The 22,638-nt window shown below is 37.3% G+C and overlaps 1 protein-coding gene across 1 annotated transcript in view; it reads left to right on the forward strand.

Annotated features, from left to right (window-relative positions):
* The first annotated feature begins 1,360 nt into the window (after positions 1 to 1,360).
* ptar1 (protein prenyltransferase alpha subunit repeat containing 1) overlaps positions 1,361 to 22,638 on the forward strand; it is a 44,182-nt gene continuing 22,904 nt past the window's right edge. The window contains exon 1 of the mRNA XM_039750741.1: positions 1,361 to 1,502. Within this exon, the coding sequence (XP_039606675.1) occupies positions 1,417 to 1,502 (86 nt within the window). The 5' untranslated portion in view covers positions 1,361 to 1,416. The remainder of the gene's footprint in view (positions 1,503 to 22,638) is intronic.

Raw genomic sequence — 22,638 nt, forward strand, 5'->3', positions numbered from 1 at the left:
TCATATCTTCTCTTGTTGTATAATCAATGATAAGTTTCACCAAATATCATGAAGCCCAAATAGAAATCTTACCATAATTATTACATACATAATCCTCTACCACTATTAAAACTCTGTTACTGAATGAATCCTATTTCATTCCTCAATATTGATATTCTCAACAGTGTTCTAGTATTTTTTCTGTTGTATGTTCTGGATTAAGCATTTATATAAACAATAGTTTAGATCAGACAAGTTCCTTCTCAATCTTGGTGGTAATTCTTTTGTTTCCACTAATAAATCATTTGTTGGGGTAGTTGGAAGGGCACCTAAGCACCTTATATTGAAGTTTATCCTATAAAGATAAATGTAGATGAAGCAGAACCATATGTCTGACTTCCATAATCCAGTATAGACCTAATCAATGACATGCATATCCTATATAATGTACCTATTTGTGCTCCCTTTGATTCTCCCGATATACATCACATTACGTTTTCGCTGTGCTTACATTTCTGTACTACTTCCATATGTTTCCAAGTTATTCTGCAATAATACATCATGCCTAGAAACTTAAAACTGCTCCATTTAATAACTACATTTTACAGAAAAACTCGTACTTGTGTGAAACAAGCAGCTGCTATTTTATTAAATTGACTATATAAAGTACCATCGAATTGCCAACACTTCAATGTCTGACACCGCTATTTTAAGATCTTTTAGAAAGAAATTAAAATTTCATCCCCGTTTCTAAATGGCATAGTCATCTTCAAAAAAAGGATACGCTCACAAGTGACTCTGGTTGTAGCAAATCATTTATCATACAATTAAATAACATAGCACTAATGACACTGTCCTGCGGCGTGCCATTCTCTACTAAAACCTCCATCATGTATTCCTTCCCTACACCTACTTTCAAACTTCTCTACGGTAAGCAGTCCCTAACCCACTAAGTAATTCTTACTCTCAATCTTACTTCATGCAACTTAATAGCCAAACTTTCCACAATATTTACGCTTTTTTCCAAATTTAAAACTACTCCTAATACAATTTCTTTACTCCCAATTGCATTTTTAACGTTTCCAATCTCAGAATGTGATCCGTTACACTTCTCTTTTTCAAGAATCCACTCTAAGCTTTAACGAATATAGAATGTTTTTCCATGTGCAACTGTAACCTGTTCTGCTTACCATTCATTCATTCATTCATTTACAAAGTTTTGGCGTTAGTGTTTTTAAACTATACAAATGTGCAGACGATGTGTCTTCCCCAAATTTCTACAGGTCTTCTTTCAGGATTTTTTAAATTCTCTGTTCCTCCCAGTAGACGTGCTTGACGTCATATCCGAAAGAACATTTAGCCACCCGGAAGTACTGCCTCCTCCACCCAGCTCTTGGAAGCAGGCAGCATTCCAGTGGGCTCCAGTCGGGAAAAAAGATGGCAGAGTTAGAGGAGGAGGTGGGTGTGCTGGTTCAGAGAGTTGTGAAGGATATTAACAGCGCATTCAAGAAAAACCCTAACATGTAAGTTGCTTCAGCCCCGTTGATTGTTTGTACCTTCAATTAGCTACACTGCTTGACACTTACTAGTTTATTTTGAAATGTGGTACGTCCGATTTGCACTGATGCGAAGCTAGATCTGAATATACAGTAAAGTTTTTTGACTTTGCCTTGGTGAATTGTGTCGCTGAAGATTTAGGACGGCAAATTCATTTAGGAAAGTTCACATGCAAATGCTATGTAAAATGCAAGACAACCTGTCTTCAGCTTGCACGGTGTACAATGCGTATATCCTTTAGCCCGCTTGTCTTGATACTTTATATTGTCGAAACTAGCTCGGTATTACATGAACTGAAAACGAGCTTTTACTAGACATCAGACGAATCTCCAAGCATTACTGTCCTTTAGTTGACATATTTTTCGTTGTTTCTGAATATATTCCGCCATGTCCCATTACGGATCTGTCATAGTGGAGCATCAGCTTTTGACATTTCTCTGAGACATGGTTAGTCTTTTCAGAAAAAGTAAGTATTTTGCAAAATGACATTCTGTACACATTTTCTGTCATTCGAGGCTCGCACAACTTTTTCAAACTGTTTAATTACAATACAGCTTTGCACTGTTATTCGGAATACCAAGACGGTACCGTTAACCTGTTTTATTACTTCACTTCTAGCTATGCTTGCCCTTATTACAAGTAGTAATTTGGGGCGTGTGTTGAATTTTGCGCACGTTATTATAAATATTAATAAACTTTTAAATATTTGTGATTTATTAGTATCTTTTTCCCATGCAGTCTCCTCCGTTATATAATGAAGCACCTGATTGTGGCAGGGATTACTGACCTTTTTAATTGCTGTAGCTATTTATATAACCATTTTATGGCAATTCTACGGAAAGAAAGAAAACGCCTTGAGTATGTTTATGTGAAAATCGGTAAATGAGAGAAAGCCCGAAGTTTATTCCTGCTTTGTGATCAATGGCCGCCAGAACAGGCTCAACATCAATGCTGAAGTGGAACAAGTGTCTTTGAAACGGAGCGTATAGTTTGTTTTAAAAGTTAACCTTAATAGGGAAGAAACGCAGATTAGGCACGGAAGAGGTACAATTTACCGAACATTCAATTACATTTTTTTTTTTTTCTTTTTCAAAATAGGGGTTATGAGCTGTCTGGAGTGAAGGTGGGATTAGTTTACTTATGTTCTGCTTGCACAAGTATGTTTAATTCAGAGTTTGCTAGAATGGTTGCATGCTTTATTCCATTACTGGGCTAGAGAAACACAGTAAGATGAAGCTTGAACAGTTTATGAGAATGCATTTCCATATACTGTTCTTGTTATTATTGCTACTTGGCAAAAAAGTTTATCCAAGGCGACTTACAACATCCAAGAGATACAATTGTTTACTTTTCATTTTTTTCCATAGTTTGAGTACAAGCAGTGAAGTTACTTGCTAATGGTCACACATTGTCAGTGACTCTGAACCGACCACCGCAGGGTCTGAAATCCAAAGCCATAACCTACTTCTCCACACTAAGAGAGTCAGGCAATGGAATTTGATATTTTATTGTTTTTCTTCCATTCCTTACATTTTGTCTCACAACTGCGGGGCAAATGAACACCAACAATTTAAACTTTTCTGTTATAGCTGCCAAGCAAAGTGAAGCTTAATTTTGTTGTATGGCCTGCACCTGTTGGGCATGTGGTATAGAGGGCATTTTTATGTTTTTATGTCAGATTTTAGTTTTTTTTTTTGTTTTTTATCTCTCTGGGTTGTATTATTAAGATGTCCTTAAAAAATGTTGCTTGATTTGGACATTACACGTGATCATGCTATTGTAATCCATTTTCTTGTGCAAGGCTAAGTGTTCAACAACCATAAAGTAAAGTTGGTGCCAGTGTGCATTTTGTCTCTTCTTAAAACATTGTGACACTACAAGTTGAACAATTAAAACTCCCATGTGATCAGTCACACCATTACCCGTAAAGTTGGTGCCAGTGTGCATTTTGTCTCTTCTTAAAACATTGTGACACTACAAGTTGAACAATTAAAACTCCCATGTGATCAGTCACACCATTACCCTCACAGAGTATGCATGAAGTTAGTTATGAACTGACACTCAAAAATAGGATAAAACTGGTAATAACAAAAGTCATGTGTTTTATAAAAAGAGTCACAAGTCCTACAGTCGCACACTGAAATTCTCCTGTCCTGAAGACAAGATGTTTCTAGTGATGCAGTGATGTATGATCATCACCATGAGCCATTTTTAAGTGTTGTTACTATTCACATTTTTCTAATGTATTTCTTTGCCATCTGAGTCCAGCACTGATTGCCGTTCGGTAGTACCGATACTGAAAGCTAGAAATGTTATCTTTATGGAGCATTGGTACTGACTGGTACCAAAAGTATGGGTTCTTTAGACACATTGGGAAATGTTACATGTTAAACACTACAAGGTGGCAAACTGTTGTTTCTTAACACTAGAATCCCTGAAGCATACGTAAAAACTCGTAATCCTGGCCTATCTTAAATCCCTTCGCACCACTCCATCAGTGTCTTTTGGTTTGTAAATATGTTGATCAGCACAAGCAGCAAGCAGCCTACTGTCACATCCCTGCCTTGACTAGGCTCAGCGTGCTGGCAAAAAGTTGTCCCAGCTATAGCCAAGGCACCTTATCTGCGTGTGAGATTCCTGGCATTGTATATGGTAAATAATACAGTATATCGTTACAGTGATGCCTCCTCGATCGTGGGGGATGCGTTCCAGAACCCCCTGCAAAAGGTGAAAATCCGTGAAGTAAAAACCATATGTTCATATGGTTATTTTTATATATTTTAAGCCCTTATAAACTCTCCCACACTCTTATAAACATTTTCTGCACAGCTATATACAGCATAAACCCTTTGTATTCGCTTAGATATTAAGTAAGATTCGTTGAAATTATGTATGTAAACACACTGTTTATATACAGTAAAACCTAAGTATTATTTTAAAGATATCGAGCATCTCCGATATCACATATGTTACAGGCATTACGATAGACAGGCCACCAGCAATAAACACGACACTAAATGTATGTACATGTACTAAGTACTGTACGTAGAAAATGAATTATGGTTACTCACCACGACGACTTTCCCGATAACGATGAGTTTAACTTTACTACACAACAAACGAGAGCGTTACAGCTCTTCTAAAGGTGCCTCTTTAGGCGACTGTGTAGCACCGCCGTTGTTTTTCTTCCGGCAGTCTTCAATCCAAATCCCTAAAGCAGATTCCATCCAGACTACCTTCTGATTACGTCCACTTACAACTCGTTTTGTGCCCTGGTTAAAGGACACTGTGGCCATAGATCTTATTTCTTTTCTTTCTTTTTAAATAAAAAGAATTGTGGACTCATTGATGCCGTGATTTCGTCCTACAGCGGTGTAGCTGTTCCCTTCCTTCAACATATCCAAAACTTTTACCTTTTGGCAAAATCTGCGTTATATATTTAGATAGGCTTACATATAAAATCCGCGATAGAGTGAAGCCACGAAAGTTGAAGCACAATATAGCATATATATGCATTTGGAATGCATGCATTTCATGTGTATTCTGTGTCTACAAAGATCTGGGTAAGTATAGGATGATCGCTATCAGACTGGACAAATACACTGACATCCTGGCATTGCCAGATCTAAACAGTAGTGTGGAGAATTGCTCGCGTACTGAAGTGACTTTAGCTGTAGGTAGAAGTTCCATTTTACTTTATGGTGCCAAGCAAAGTGCAGCAAACTATTAGCCAGCAAAAACACTGTGAAGAAGCTATCTGTTGTCACGGTCCTGCCTCGTTCAGTCTGATAGTGGTCATGGGACATCATATCTTTGTTTGTCGGTACAAAAAATAATTCAGAGAAGGCATCAGCCACAGTGCTGCTCTTGTGAAAAGAAGGGAGATAAATGCCATAAACTCAAAGTGGGAATGGCAAGTTCGTTATACCACGTAAATGTCACTGAGAGAATAAAACTGAATAATAAAAAAACAAGCATAAACTTTTATAAGTAGCCAAAATTTACACCGGGTGTTACAGACTCAAATCAAATGTATATTTTTATTATATAATAATAATAATAATAATAGCAGCTCACTACTCAAATTTCGAACCCGGGACTATTGGGTTATAAGGCAGCGGTTCTTACCTCTGCACCATTAAAGAATACGTCTAAACTCCCTGTCGATTGACATTTGAGCTTGGGTTTTTAACTCATTGACAGCAACACGTAAATCAATTTTTTTTTTCTTTGGTTATAGTCAAGAATAAAAGCGCATATGTTTATTTGATATTTGGACTAAAGTCCTCACACATTATACACTATCTGCTTTAGGTATGTATTCAGCATGTTTTGCATTTCTCAATTTTTTTCTTTCATCCTACACTTACCCAGTTCTTTGTAGACACAGAACACACATAAAAAGCATGTATTCCAAATAACAATATACTGTATTATTTACCCTGTACAACTCCAGGCACATCACATGCAGATAAAGAGCCTTGGCTTGAGCTGGGAGAACTTTTTGCCCGCGAGCAGAGTTTTGTCAAGGTGGAGGATGGGACAGCAGGCTGCTTGTGCTGTTTGACATATTTACAAAACAAAAAGCGTTGATGCAGAGCTTTGAAGGGATTTAAGGTGGGCTGGGATTACAGGTTTTTTTCGTAGGCTTCAGGGATTCTAGTGTTAAAGCAGCAAAACATGAAGTATGGTAAGTACACAAGAACAAAATCAAATACTAATTGGGATGAGACAACGCAACACTATAACTTTAAATCATTCTGGACAGACATTGCCATAGTTATTAGAATTAATGCACCTGCTTAACAAAAATACAAACTCAAATTGAAAATAAAAAGGTCGGCAATACATGTAGTGATTTGACCTTTGATTTGATCTTCAAATGATACACTGCTTGAACCGTCAACCTTGGCAAACCTAACCATTTGCAAATAGCACCGGCACCGCTAACCCTATCTGTTCTAAATGCATCTTCTGTCCTCAGTCTATTTTTTTCACACTAATCCCAACCATCTAACATGGGTGGAGTTAACATAAACATGCTTATAAAGAGCAGTTTAGTCTTTGCAGATTTTATTTAACATTCTAAAGAAGTTGTAGAAAATCAAATAAAAGTGTCAAACATCACAATATTGACTTTTGCATATTGATTTTTATTAAATATAACTTTGATTAAAAAATTGATATATTGCCCAGGACTAATTCCAGATTATGTGAAAACATTACACATGAGGTGACACATTATGGAGAAATGTTTTCACTGCTGCCAGGCAGGTTTCATTCTAAAACAGTATTTATTATTTTGTTGTTTTTTAATTGTTTATTTTAATTTTACATGACTGTTCAAGTATAATAAAAAATAAATCTTGTGCGATCTCATTTTTAAAAAAGGGCTTGAGTAAATGGTCTGATTAAGTCAGTATTGCTTCATTTTACACATTTTTTTATTTATAGGTTTGTACAGTGATATATACTGTTACAGTCCAAAAATTTTTAAAAAGAAAGTTAGAACTTTATTTGTCCCTGGGCGAATTTGTATTTTTGCAAAAGCCCATTAAATAAATAATTGTATAATAATAATAACTTCATTTATATTGCACCTTATCATACATTTACATGCAACTCAAGGTATTTTCCACAGATTAATCAATAAAAACAATATAAACCACAGTTACTTGGATATTAAAATCAAGCACGTTTGGTCTGATTGACGTGCCAAGACATGGGTGCTTAAACTATATATACATTTACATGGCCTCAATGGACAGTTTTGCCCATTCAGAATACTTGATGGCCACAGGCTTCTCAAAATATTAACAAAACAGCATGTGCTCCCGTGCCTATTGCCATACTGTATTCTGAAAGTACAAAGAAAAGAAAAAGGTTCCACTGGAAACACTGATGGTTGAGGCACAGACAATATGGTCTGTCTGTTTTACAGAAAGAAATGGAACTTTGTAAACTATATACTTTACCATTGTGTGTGTGTTTATTTCACATTCTTCCAGCAAAGGTTTTCTAAAATGCTTTTGTTGTTGGCCATTTAGTTCTATGTGTGTTGCCGTATGATACTTTGATTTTTGAAATAAAAAATGTGAAAATGAGCATGTCAACAGCAATATCCAATGTATAATAAACTGTGATTGATGTACAATGGCATTTTATAAAGACCTCAGAAAATCAACACGTTGCCACACATGGCCATCACCGTGTCGCAAGCACATGAGAAGCAAAAAATGTTGTTTTAGCTACTGAGATGTGCTTAAATGACCCACTGCTCTCCATCCAATGAAGTGTTGGACACTGCTGTGTGATATTTTTCCTGTCGGTAACCACACTCATTTAACCAAGGGTCAGCCCAGCTCTTCCATTCGCAGTTGTTTCAACTTCCCACACTCACTTTTACACTTTGATTGCCATATGTGGGTCATCGGTGAACTTAAAAAGGACAAGGTAGATCCTGAAGCCACATATGTCCAGAAACACTGTTGGATTTCCGGCTTGCATGCTTTAAAAAAACAAAAACAATTAACAAAAAACTTTGAATATTGTCACTTGAGGGGAACATTAGCTATTCACTGCCATTGGATACACTAATCACTGTGCAGCAAAGCACCCCGTATGTGCAAATTAGCCATGTCTACAGATGCCATTCCAAAAATCCTTCAAGGAGTCCTCCACTTATTAGAAAAGATAGGACACACTGTGAAATAATAATGGCAAAAAATGTTTTACAAACCGGATTTCAAAAAAGTTGGGACACTATACAAATCGTGAATAAAAACTGAATGCAATGATGTGGAGGTGCCAACTTCTAATATTTTATTCAGAATAGAACATAAATCACGGAACAAAAGTTTAAACTGAGAAAATGTATCATTTTAAGGGAAAAATATATTGATTCAGAATTTCATGGTGTCAACAAATCCCAAAAAAGTTGGGACAAGGCCATTTTCACCACTGTGTGGCATCTCCCCTTCTTCTTACAACACTCAACAGACGTCTGGGGACTGAGGAGACCAGTTTCTCAAGTTTAGAAATAGGAATGCTCTCCCATTCTTGTCTAATACAGGCCTCTAACTGTTCAATCGTCTTGGGCCTTCTTTGTCGCACCTTCCTCTTTATGATGCGCCAAATGTTCTCTATAGGTGAAAGATCTGGACTGCAGACTGGCCATTTCAGTACCGGATCCTTCTCCTCGCAGCCATGATGTTGTGATTGATGCAGAATGTGGTCTGGTATTATCTTGTTGAAAAATGCAGGGTCTTCCCTGAAAGAGATGATGTCTGGATGGGAGCATATATTGTTCTACAACCTGAATATATTTTTCTGCATTGATGGTGCCTTTCCAGACATGCAAGCTGCCCATGCCACACGCACTCATGTAACCCCATACCATCAGAGATGCAGGCTTCTGAACTGAGCGTTGATAACAACTTGGGTTGTCCTTGTCCTCTTTGGTCCGGATGACATGGCGTCCCAGATTTCTAAAAAGAACTTCGAATCGTGACTCGTCTGACCACAGAACAGAATTCCATTTTGCCACACTCCATTTTAAATGATCCCTGGCCCAGTGACAACACCTGAGCTTGTGGATCTTGCTTAGAAATGGCTTCTTCTTTGCACTGTAGAGTTTCAGCTGGCAACGGCGGATGGCACGGTGGATTGTGTTCACTGACAATGGTTTCTGGAAGTATTCCTGAGCCCATTCTGTCATTTCCTTTACAGTAGCATTCCTGTTTGTGGTGCAGTGTCGTTTAAGGGCCCGGAGATCACGGGCATCCAGTATGGTTTTACGGCCTTGACCCTTACGCACAGAGATTGTTCCAGATTCTCTGAATCTTCGGATGATGTTATGCACAGTTGATGATGATAGATGCAAAGTCTTTGCAATTTTTCGCTGGGTAACACCTTTCTGATATTGCTCCACTATCTTTCTGCGCAACATTGTGGGAATTGGTGATCCTCTACCCATCTTGGCTTCTGAGAGACACTGCCACTCTGAGAAGCTCTTTTTATACCCAATCATGTTGCCAATTGACCTAATTAGTGTTAATTGGTCTTCCAGCTCTTCGTTATGCTCAAATTTACTTTTTCCAGCCTCTTATTGCTACTTGTCCCAACTTTTTTGGGATTTGTTGACACCGTGAAATTTTGAATCAACATATTTTTCCTTTAAAATGATACATTTACTCGGATTAAACGTTTGATCTGTCATCTGCGTTCAATTACAAATAAAATATTGACATTTGCCATCTCCACATCATTGCTTTCAGTTTTTATTCACAATTTGTTTAGTGTCCCAACTTTTTTGGAATCCGGTTTGTACTATTTACAGGGTTTTTTTTGTCCTTGGTGGAAGAAGAAAGTACAAAGCATCTGTATAGATACATGGGAAACAAATAAGATATTCCCGTTGCGTCTGGACCCATGACTTCAAATAATGAAAGGAGTCAGTCCCACACAGCCACTTTGTGGCATGGCCACTGTGTGCCCAAAGAGTGAACTCTATGAGAGCAGTGGTCTGTATTTTATATTGTTATTGATACTTTGTGACTGTTTGTTGTATTTTGTTTGTGGTATTCGTTCCATCTGTGTCTTTTGTTGTTATGGGACAGTGGCACAATGGTTAGCACTGCTGCCGCACAGCTCTGATCACATGTTTGGCTGCAATAATTGGTCTGGCATAGCAGACTTTTCCCTATCTCCCAATGACACTTAATAGACTGCAGCACACTATTATAATTCACTAAAAACTAGTTCAGTTCCTCCTTCCCCATTGATTTTCTGCCTTTTGCCAAGTTGTGCAAATATAACTTACATTTCCGTAATTTAAGTGAACTCAATCTTCGCTGGTCAGTAGCATTTCTTGACAAATTTTTGCTGAATAATTCGTTGGCTTAAAGTACTCGGTTTGTTAGAGAGAGGAATGTGCATGATTGTTTTCATGCTTTCCTTTTGCTACCTCCAGGGGGTCCAGAGTTCATCCAGGTAACTGACCCAGACCTTTTAATTAGCTTGTCAGTTCAGTGTGCCTCTTATGAAGTGATGTTTCTGGCCTGGCCCAGCACAAAATCACACTGGCCACCGCAGAGTTGTAAAATATGTGAAGGATATCATTACCCACATTAAGGAATGCAGTCTCCTAATAAAATAGAGTCTGCTCTTCCCTTTCCTATATAATTCATGTGGTGGATCAAGACCAGTCCAGTCTGTCATTTATGTGGACTTTGAAGAACATGTAGCAATTCACCATTCCCTGAATGGTAACCGGACATAGAAGCTCTCCACCTGTCAGGGCTTTATGGCAGAGTGGCCTGTCGGAAGCCTCTCCTCCGTGCAAGACACATGACAGCCCGCATGGAGTTTGCTAAAAGACACCAGAAGGACTCTGAGATGGTGAGAAATAAGATTCTCTGGTCTGATGAGACCAAGATAGAACTTTTTGGCCTCAATTCTAAGCGGTATGTGTGGAGACGGCCAGGCACTGCTCATCACTTGTCCAATACAGTCCCCACAGTGAAGCATGGCGGTGGCAGCATCATGCTGTTGGGGTGTTTTTCAGCTGCAGGGACAGGACGACTGGTTGCAATTGAGGGAAAGATGAATGTGGCCAAGTACAGGGATATCCTGGACAAAAACCTTCTCCAGAGTGCTAAGTGCCTCAGACTGGGCCGAAGGTTTACCTTCCTACAAGACAATGACCCTAAGCACACAGCTAATATATAACGAAGGAGTGACTTCACAACAACTCTGTGACTGTTCTTGAATGGCCCAGCCAGAGCCCTGACTTAAACCCAATTGAGCATCTCTGGAGAGACCTAAACATGGCTGTCCACCAACGTTTACCATCCAACCTGACAGAACTGGAGAGGATCTGCAAGGAGGAATGGCAGAGGATCCCCAAATCCAGGTGTGAAAAACTTGTTGCATCTTTCCCAAGAAGACTCATGGCTGTATTAGCTCAAAAGGGTGCTTCTACTAAATACTGAGCAAAGGGTCTGAATACTTAGGCCCATGTGATATTTCAGTTTTTCTTTTTTAATAAATCTGCAACAATTTCAAAAATTCTTTTTTTTGTCTGTCAATATGGGGTGCTGTGTGTACATTAATGAGGGAAAAAATTAATTTAAATGATTTTAGCAAATGACTGCAATATAACAAAGAGTAAAAAATTGAAGGGGGTCTGAATGCTTTCCGTACCCACTGCATCTTTCACGTTATTCTGTGTGATTTTTTTTTTTCTTTTTTCTTTTTGTAATTTTTTTTCTTCTCTCCGCTTTTTCTTCAGCACTCAGTGGGTGTCCTTCAAAGCCCCTTTGTCACTCTTTGCTTGGAGGATATCTTTTTTATCATTCAAGAGGCATTTTAGCTCTTTAGTAATCTATGTAATATTATGATATATAATATTGGTCATTTTGACTAACCCTACCACTACAGCTTGGTATTAGCACCGATTCGATTCCATATCTATTCTATCTTGATTTAATTAGCATACACTGATATATGTGAATTGCTAGCTTTATTTTAAAGATTACCAAATCATGCATAGAAAACATTAATATAATGTGACAAATATCATTAGTGCTTTATTTGAAGGATGTTTGTATAGTGACATCATAACGTATGCATAAGCATAAAATAACAGTATTTAGAAGCAGTACTTGATTACCGTATATACTCACGTATAAGTTGGATCTTGATACCCGAAAAATTGATCATAAAATCAGACCCCGACTTATACGCCTGTTCAAAAATGCGAACCTTACATTTTTTTTTTTTTTACATCTTCTTGCTTCCTCCAATCTCACACCAGTTTCTCAGACACATTGAATTTTGTTGTAGCAGTGCAGTTACCAATTTCTTTCGCTACTGCAGTGACTTTTAATTTAAAACCAGCTTCATAGTTTCTTCTGATCAAATGCTCCATCGTAGATAAGGGATGCTTTTACGGTAAATGTGTATGAGGGTGTGAGATACACAAAACAGTGCAAACGTCGCTTTGGAATAGTTTGTGTATTACCGTGCCGTCACATTGGCACAATACATAGAAAAAAGGCAGTGTGCTCTGTGGTTACTCTCCTAGGTGGGCATTAGCATATCACAATCTCTTGGACAAATAGCGTGAGTTTTCGGCATTTGACTTATACATCCGACATTATAAAATACCAGAAATTATACAGTAAAATCAAGGACCAAATTATCCGCGGGAGAACTTAAAAGCAAGTATATACAGTAGTAATGAGCAGTTAACATCAGTTTTGCAAGATGTGGACCAGAACATCATTGCTCTTTTTAAATAAAAAAAAAAAGAAAACAACACTGCACTCATTCAAAGTTCACCATAATTTAATAAACATGTATCGTTACATCAGTGTCCCCACATATTAGGGGGGCTTCTTGTTTTAATACAATGCAGTGACATCTTCTTTATAAGACATCTGTATCATCTTGTGAATGATATTGTATAATGATAAAATAATCAAATATTGCTTCTTAAGGAACATGTTTGTGTGTTATGAATCACCGTATAAACACCTTTCCACAATGCTGTTAGCCAAATTAACTCTAACTAATTTTGAATTAATTGAAATTAAATATACAGCGGGAAGATTCGTGTCTTTTAGTAATTTTACAATTTGCACGTATCTTCAGTTGCTTATGTGTAGCAGACACATTAATCAGTTTTGAAAATGTGTCCTCACACTTCCACCACAGACTTTAAAGGAAGTGTTTTAATTAAAATGAGTATCTAGAGCCAATGCTTGTTGACAGCAGCATTGGAGGAATGGAACATAAAAAGACAAAGAACAAGACATTGTGACTAACAATGCAGCTAATGTGATCCGTATGGTACAGCTTATGGAGCTATTTCACATCTGCTACTTGGCACACATGCTCAGTTTGGTATCATAGGCTGCTCTGAAAATTCTGATAATTGCCCTCTTGCTCATCCGGGTGGGGAGTGTTGCAAACATTTTCCACCATAGTACAGCTCTAGCCACGTACTTAAAGAGAAGCAATGTTTATTGGACTTGCCAACATACAAACTTGTGATTGATGTGGTCATGCAGTGTTTTTACCTGTATCATTAGTCTAAAGCCATCATTTTCAATAACGGGGTAGTGTCTCATATCTTTACATATAAAACTGCTATTGATTGCGTTATCTTTTTGGGCACAAGACAAATTAAATAGAAGCTTGGAGCTAAATGCTGTCTCCAGCATAGATTGTTTACGTACTACTTGTTTGGATGTCCACAGAGATAATGTTTCTGGGTGAAGTCGGAATAAATGATTTCTCAGATATGTTGTGTTACCACAATACTTGACTTCTGAGTTACAGAGCTTATATATGGCTTTGCTTTTACCCAGTTGTTCTTTACCAATGCACTGTTTGAATCCATAGTAAGTCCACTCATCTGATTTAAGGGTCGAAGACACTGATTTCAGTTAAAACCACATGGCAAAGTGCTTTTTTCAAAGAAAGCCTTAGCAGGCACATTAACACCATCCACAGGACTGGATGCCAAACATGAAGATAAGCAAAAATCTACATATAGTAATAGAGTAGGCTAGAGATTCATTAGATTGATCTTGAGACTTTAAGAATCGATATCGAATCGTTTAAACAAAAAGTAACAATCGAAAAATCGATATTTTTACTCAGGCCTACCTACAACTGATTTTGGCATGTTTGTGTAAGTCAAGATTCATTCTGGAATTGCCATTATGGTGGAGTACAAAGAATCTGATATAATATGCTACATGTAATTTGTAAGTATTTTAATGTGAAAATTAAGTATTGCAGCGACCAGCAAACAGGAGGGTTGATCTCACAGGGCATCATCCTAAACCAAGGTTAGGTAATACACAGATATATGAGGTGTACTCAACTTTAGTTCTTGAATAGTATTTGATGTAAGAAAGGTGAATCGACTTAAAGATTTTTTCAGTTAGCTGTAATGGTTTGACACATTTTTCGCCCAAAGACATGATTTCAAGCAGTATTTTAGGCAAGATAAAAAATTAACACAGTTTTTGAATTCATTGTAGAAGCAAACCACAATACTTGTGTGTTATTGCAAAACATGATCACAATTTTATGTTGTAATAAAATTATTTTATGATTTTTTTTTAACAGTCCACTACCACAGCTGCAGTATTTAATGATCATTCATATTATTGTTTTTAAGTTTTTAAGTGTAAACTCGTCTTTATTCTTTTCAATACATTTTTGCTTGGACTAGGTAAGGTTGTAAATTTAGCTATTGGGATTTCAGGTTGATCTCTTAATCTAGCAAGGTGACAGACTCTCCATTGCTGTTATCAAAACTTAAGTTTTGTACTTGTGCCTGGCATCCATAATTTATGTGTTCAACAGCATTCCTTGTGCTGAGAAGCAGTATTTGCAAAGGAAGTAGTGAAAGCCAATCACAGTGATTCTTAGGGAAGTGAAAAACAGAACAACTGCTTGAGTATTGCTACCACAGTCTTTTTGTATAACCATGTGTGTGCCTTATCCTGTCTGTAGAAATGACAGGGTGAACGGTGCTGTATAGCTTGGAAAGTTTAACCTCTGTCAGTGAGTGTGAGTGTGGGTGTATTATGGTGGTATTGCCCTCAATTTACTCGAGTTAGTTACCGGATTGGTCCACTGTCACACCTTAAGATTAGCACAGACATACATAGATATACACGTGCACACAGACTCTAACCACATAAGTGTTGTTTGAATGACACATACACAGCCCGTTGTTCCCTTGCACTTTAAGCACTTAAGTGCAATATGAATGACCCATGCACAGCCCGTCACTCCCTAGCACTTCAAGAGACTTACTTTTCATTGGCATGATGAACGTACGATGTCTTAGCTATATCTCAGACATAATATTACTTTGGTCTCTAAGAATATATTTAATCATACAAAGGCTCAACATATTTGGCTATAGGGCATTTTATCAACCAATGATATTTTACTTTACCACACTGTTCCTTCTTGGATGGAGCTCCCCTCCTCAGCCTGATAAACCTCACAGTTAGAAGCATATGGCAAACTTTCAGCTGCTCCAGGTGCTCTTAATGTTTACTTTAATTCTTCAATCACTTTAAATATAAAGACAAAGTATAGAAAGTTAAAAGCAACTTGGTATTTATTAAAGAATAATAATACCAGTGCGACGATGCGGGTTCTGCTCCATGCGCCCATCTTCCTTCTGGGAGTCCTTGAACCTTACACCGTCGGTAGTGTCACTGATGAGCTGGACAGTGAGGCACAAAATGAAACAAGGGGATGGTGCAAAAAGTCCAAAGTGCTTTTATTAAAAACAATAAACAAAATCAAAACAGTGTTCAAAGTGCAGTGCTTCAAAAAGTCTTCAAATAAATAATCCAATAAAAACAAGTGAAAGGGTGGAGGTTAAAACGCGATAGAAAAAATCTTTAAAAAAAGAGGTTAAAACAATGGCAGGAAGCCATCCTTTAAAAACAGATCCCGGTGCCTTTCTACTGGTGACTCCCCTGAATCTCCTGCCCAGGCTATGCACCAGGGGAGCCACCCTACCTGCAGCTGACATCCTAAGTCCCGACTCCCGCTGTCTTCCCGGCCTTATGTGGCGGAGCCATCCTCCTTTTGGTCACTCCCGCTTCTCAGTAATGCTCAGTGGGAGCGACCACTACCGACTGCTCCTGGGGTGCCGGGCAAACAACCAGGCTCACTGTTCAGCTGCAGGTGTTCTCAACTATGAGCACTTTCGCTCACTCGTGCACCAGCTTTCTCATCCCTACTTCCTGCCTTCTTCCTTCTTAACCTCAGTCCATCTTTTTTCTCTCCCCCCTAGCCGCCTCACGCTTCTGTTTATTACGGGGACGTGGATCAGGTGTGGCAATTAGCAGCTCCCGGCATCAATTACGACTCACGATGCAGACGACTCCTCACCTGTGCACTTAAGCGAGGACCGCCTGCATGACGAATTCCCCCGGGAACTACTCCCGCCACACATACCACGCCCCCTCTCTAAGCTGCGAATGCTGCGACTATTTATTTAAAAAGTGGCCTTTTTGATTTGAGCTGTGGACCCGCAATACCACAACCAGTTGAGTATAAAAGAAAATATGGATAGCAAATTCTAGATATATATAGTCCTTAGAAAAAATTTAGGAAGAATGTTAAGGATTGGAAGTCCTTGGGACAGCTTTTGATCTAGTAATCGATGTTATTCATAACATACTTTAGCTGACGATCACACGATCTTTTCTGACATTGCCTTCACCCTTTCCTGATGTCTTTTTTGTCATTGCTGATTCTTCTTCTGTTTTGGCAAATTGGACAAACCATATTTATTTTAAAATTCCATGTGGTGTTTGTGACATGTAATGTTACACACATTTGATTAACTGACTGTTATATATGTCCATTTCCCAAGCCATAAAATAATCAACACAGTTCTTGATGTGTTGAATTTCTCCAATGTCTCTTTTCCCAAGATGTAAACAAATTTGGAAACTTCTAGTCCCACAGTATCCATTTTTTCGCAGGTTATAAAGTAATCAATACGGCCTGAGGTATCATCGCTTTATTTACACTGATGCTTTTAAGGTGATACAATTCATGAAAAGAAGATGCTTTGATGTTAAATAGTCTATGCAAGTGTCCTATTTTTAAGTTCATCTTGTTTGTCTTCAGCAAAATATAATGAAAATATAGGTATCTATTATTTAAATAATTTTCAGAATGTGCACACCAGGACAGTGGGTGTGTACATTTAACATTAACATTTAACATAGTTTTTCAATGTCAGTTTGTAGCATGTATACATTGTTTACATATTCTCACATTTAATTTAATAACCTAAACACTTTAAGACGGATATGATTTTTTTTTCTTCTTTCTTCTTGAGCTGTTGGTTGTTTATCTTTCAGATGATTGTGCCTTTAAAGTTTTATTTAGTACTATCAAAATACCCGCGCTTCACAGCGGAGAAGTAGTGTGTTAAAGAAGCAATGAAAAAGAAAAGGAAACATTTTGAAAATAACGTAACATGATTGTCAAAGTAATTGTTTTGTCACTGTTGTGAGTGATGAGTGTTGCTGTCATATATATATACATATCTATACATATACACATATATATACACACACACATATATATACAGTACATACATATATATATATCTACATATATACACATACATATACATACACACATACATACATACATACACATATATACACACAAATACATACTGTATATATATATATATATATATATATATATATATATATATATATATATATATACACATACACACACACATATATATAAACATATATATACATATACATACATATCTACATATATACACACACAGCTATTTAGATCAGTGCAAAACGCTGCTTGTTAAAACAGATAACTCCGCTCTTACGTGCAAGTCTGCGTGGATATTATGAACTATCGTATTTGTTCAAGTTCTATTTAAATTTTAAATAGAAGGAATTTTTATTTAGTCGACAGAAATATCTTTGGTAGGAATGGTAAAAACAGACAGGAATATTATTCCTGAATAAATCAACTCAAACCTTAAACAACTTATAATATTTTGCTCTCCATAAAAATATATCCTGTCTAAATTATACAAGTTAGAAATAAAGTAAGCGTTAAAAGAACAAACATTCAAATTTCTTTACTCTTATGTAATTTTATATAAAAATAAACTTAGATTTTAAATATCCCAAAAGATTTTGCTCTCCATAAAAATATATCCTGTCAAAATTATACAAATTCAAATATGAACATGCTGCATAACAAAACCTGGAAATATAAATAAAATGTGTTCCTTTCAGCAATAACAAATCAAATCATTCAGTTGTCTTTGCTCATATGTCATTTTAGAGCTGGACGCCTGGCATCTTTTTTGGCAACAAGTTCGTTTATGTTTGGTGTGAGGTTCTGTGTTGTGGAGATTCTCAGGATGGATTGCAGGTGCTCATCAGTGAGGCGACTCCTGTGTGCTGTTTTGTTAGTCTTTATCACTGAGAAGAGCTTCTCACACAGATATGTGCTACCAAACATGCACAAGGTTCGAGCCGCATGTAGACGGACTTTTTTTGTTCTTCAAAGTCACCAAAGCGCCGTGCAAACTCAGTGCGCTCAGTTTATCAGCAAAGTGCGTATTTTGGGAACACCGTAGTGACGACTTGGTTCAACATTACTTGGCAACAGGGAAAGTGGGGCAAGTTGCACTGGTGCATTTGTGTCTCCCATAAAAGCAGCTTCACTTGAAATCACTTTGTGATTGTGCACGGTAAAACGTCCACTGAAGTGTCAGATTCTTATTTAATTCTTCTGCTTTCTGTATCTTCTGCATTGCATTCAGGTCTTTCAGGTTACCCTGATGTTTTGTCTCATAGTGCCGTCTTAGATTAAATTCTGTAATTACAGCCACATTAGCTCCACAAATGAGACACACGGGTTCAGTAAACATATACTCAGCCTCCCATCGGTTTTTAAAGGCTCTATTTTCAGAATCAACTTTTCTCTTCAGCATCGTTTGAGCTAGCTTCACAATAACTTGCAGCATCATAAGCTAGACTTGATTAACGCGTAAGTGTTGGCAAGGCAGCTGAAGCGCTGCATTATGGGATCTGTAGTTTATTGTGTTACCAGCGCTTCGTATACCCGGGCCATTAATAACAATAATACAGTATATAAAATGATCTCGGGCGGATATAATTACGCCGGGCGGATGTGGCCCGCCCTTGAGTTTGACACATATGGACTAAATAGAACTTGAAAAGATATATTTTTCAAATGTGATCGCGCAATTCAGATAGAGTTGACGCGCACTACAGCCTGCATGCCTCAATAAGTCATCCTCCCCTCGCTCTTACTTTTTTACCGTTCATCTAATGAATACACTGAGTATGGCTTTACCAAAACAATCATTGATGGTGAATAAAGTATCCATTATTCGAGTATGTAGATCGGGTATATATATACATATATATATACCCACGTATCACAGCGGAGCGTAGTGTGTTAAAGAAGCTATGAAAAAGAAAAGGGAACATTTTAAAAATAATGTAACATGACTGTCAATATACAGTAATTGTTTTGTGAGTTTTACTGAGTGTTGCTGTCATCAAGGATTTGATTATCATTATTTCTTTCAATCAGGTTCGTATTTGTAGGATGTGTTGTGTTCAAGTTACATTCCGTGTTTGTCAATCGTTGTAAAGATGACAGGTTTCATTCATCGATTCGTTTCTTACTGCATCAATAAACAGCTCGTCTTCTTCTTTATCTGAGACCTGACACACTGCATGCACGGGTTTTTTTACACTGTCTTCCTTTAGCGGGACATTGACTTTTTCCACCGTGTGCTTTGTTTCCACAGTAGCTGCATTTATGAATATGCTTGTATGTATCAGACGCTTCATATTTTTTTACTGCCTTTTCAATTGTGTAATTCTGTTTTTGTTCAGCGCTCTTTGGAACTGTTGCTTTTTGTCTGTGCACTGCGTCAGTTCCGTGAGCCGCGGTGTACATGCATCGAAGGTTCCCAGCTGTGCTGGTGCCATCTCGTGCTATGTCCATGGCTGTATCTAATGTTACCAAAGTCCCGGCACTTAAAACTTTCTCTCGCAGTTTTGCTGAGTTTGTGCCAAACACCACCCTGACCATCTCATCTTCCTCTGCATAAGCACAGTCCTTCACCCGTGAATATTTGCCCGTGGCAGTTTGCTATTGGATTGCCGCTGACGGACGGCCTTATATGGGTAGGCACTAAATTACAAACGCCAGCGCAGCCTGTCTATGAACTTAATTTAAAGTTTAGGTTTACATCGTGCTTTGTTTCCGAAGTAGCAGAACTCATGAATATGGTTGTATATGTCACTCGCTCGCTTCTTATTGTTTCACTGCCTTCTCAATTATATAATGCATGTTTTCTACGTACTGCTTGATTACGTGTAAGGCGAGATGATGTCACAAAAAAAAACTCCGCCCCCATGGGTTTCAAGCTCATCTCCATTACAGTAAATGGAGAAAAACAGCTTCTATTTATGACCATTACGCTTAGAATTTCGATATGAAACCTGTCCAACTTTTGTAAGGAAGCTGTAAGGAATAACCCTACCAAATTTCAGCCTTCTACCTACACGAGAAGTTGGAGAATTAGTGATGAGTCAGTCAGTCAGTCAGTCAGTCAGTCAGTCAGTCAGTCAGTCAGTGAGTCAATGAGGGCTTTGCCGTTTATTAGTATAGATTAGAGGGCATTTGTAGATTAATAGGTGCTAAAACAAAATGTAAAAGGCCAGTAATGTTGTGCCACAAACACAGTGAATCCTTTTTGAAGAGTAATTTATTTTTTGTTGAGGGTGATATGGTGGGGTACTGTTGCAGATATTACTTCTCCCTCAAAAAAGCTACAATGCAGGCCTGTAGTGGGCTGGCATTCCTTGCAGGTTTGTTTCTCACTTTGTGTCTGATGCAGACTCCAGAATTCTTCTGACAATGATCTGGATTTTTTTTATTTATACACTTAATAATACCCTATATATATTTAAATACATTTATTTCATGTATTATTCTTTTTTTGTTCATTCAGGTATCCATTTTTCAAATCTGCTTTTCTACAGCAGAGTCATTGGGAAGCCAATGCTATGTGTAAATTATTTTTACTCCTAAAAATGTTTTAATCCATCCACACATTTAAGATTTTTTTTCGGGTGAATGCTATACACACTAAAAACTCAGTTTACAGGCTGAAGAGAAAAGGAACACAGGGAAAAAAAATGTAGAAAAGATAGCTTTCAATGATCTCATACTTATATAAAAAGGTATGAGATTAAAGAAAACCTCAAGAATAACAGAGTTATAATTATCCATTCATGAATTCTCAAACTTGCTAAATACAGTTCAGGGTGCCAAGAGGACGAAGCCCATTCTGATAGCATCTCAAAGCAAAACACAAATGCACCGTGCATAAGACATCAGCCCTGTCAATATTATACTTAAATATCCTGAATTATTTGATGATACAGTGCTCTATGGACTTGAAAAAATCATAATGATAACATGAAAATCCACCACTAACTGAAGTATTGTGAAGCACATTCATTCTCTACTAAATAATCTCTTACAGCATTGTTTCCCACTTCCAGCGGGTATATTCCCTGAGGCAACACGGCTAACGTGTACTTGGACACTAGAAATTACAAAGCAATTGGTTGCCATTGAATCATTGATATCCTGTGATCCATCAAAAACGCAACATTATGGTTTGTACCCTGGAAACAGTCCCGAAGACTCAGTTGCTTCAACAGACCAGCTTCTAACTTCTTTATTTGTCACTTTTGATTTGTCTTAGCTGCAGTAGATAGGTCAGTATAAGCTGTATCATATCGTGATCTGAGCTGCCAAGATTTGGCAGTGCACTGAAGAGATAAGCACCGTCTTAGATTAAGCAGTTAACAGTTTAATGTTCTTTGCATAGACATTATGAATTTTATAATATGAAATGAGTATCAGTATTTCTCTGATAAAGAATCATGTTTCTCAAAAATGCATTTTCTTTTTAGTTCTGGTTCCAAGCCATCCTCATGATAGGGGAAATTAACCTCTAGATCAGATTTCTGAAAGACAGATCAGGCTGGATTGGCAATACTGTGTAAGATATTATGTACTGATGCAGAGTTTAGCTGCTTTATACTTAACATTTATTGTATATATAAAAATGTATTTTTAAAAACAATTTTCTTGATTTGATTCTATAATTTCCTTTTTACTGCATCTTCTGATTTTTTCATTTTTGCAGTAATTTTATATAAATTGACAATTTTTTCTCATGGCAGATGTCCAGACTGTTGGTTTGAGACCAATTACTACTTTGTGTATGTATGTTAAGCACTTCTGTGTTACTGGTATTATACAATCTTGCTGTATGTTTGTAGCAGTTTACCATAATAGAAGTTAGAAATGAAGTGGGTAAAAATCATAACATTATTTCCTCAATGCTGTGTATACTTTATTGAAAGCATAATGAACAAAAAATCAATAAATAGTTCAAGAAAGTAAAGCAATAACAACAGAAAACATGTAAGA

Source organism: Polypterus senegalus, chromosome 4, assembly GCF_016835505.1.
Source record: "Polypterus senegalus isolate Bchr_013 chromosome 4, ASM1683550v1, whole genome shotgun sequence".
Lineage (NCBI taxonomy): Eukaryota > Metazoa > Chordata > Cladistia > Polypteriformes > Polypteridae > Polypterus > Polypterus senegalus.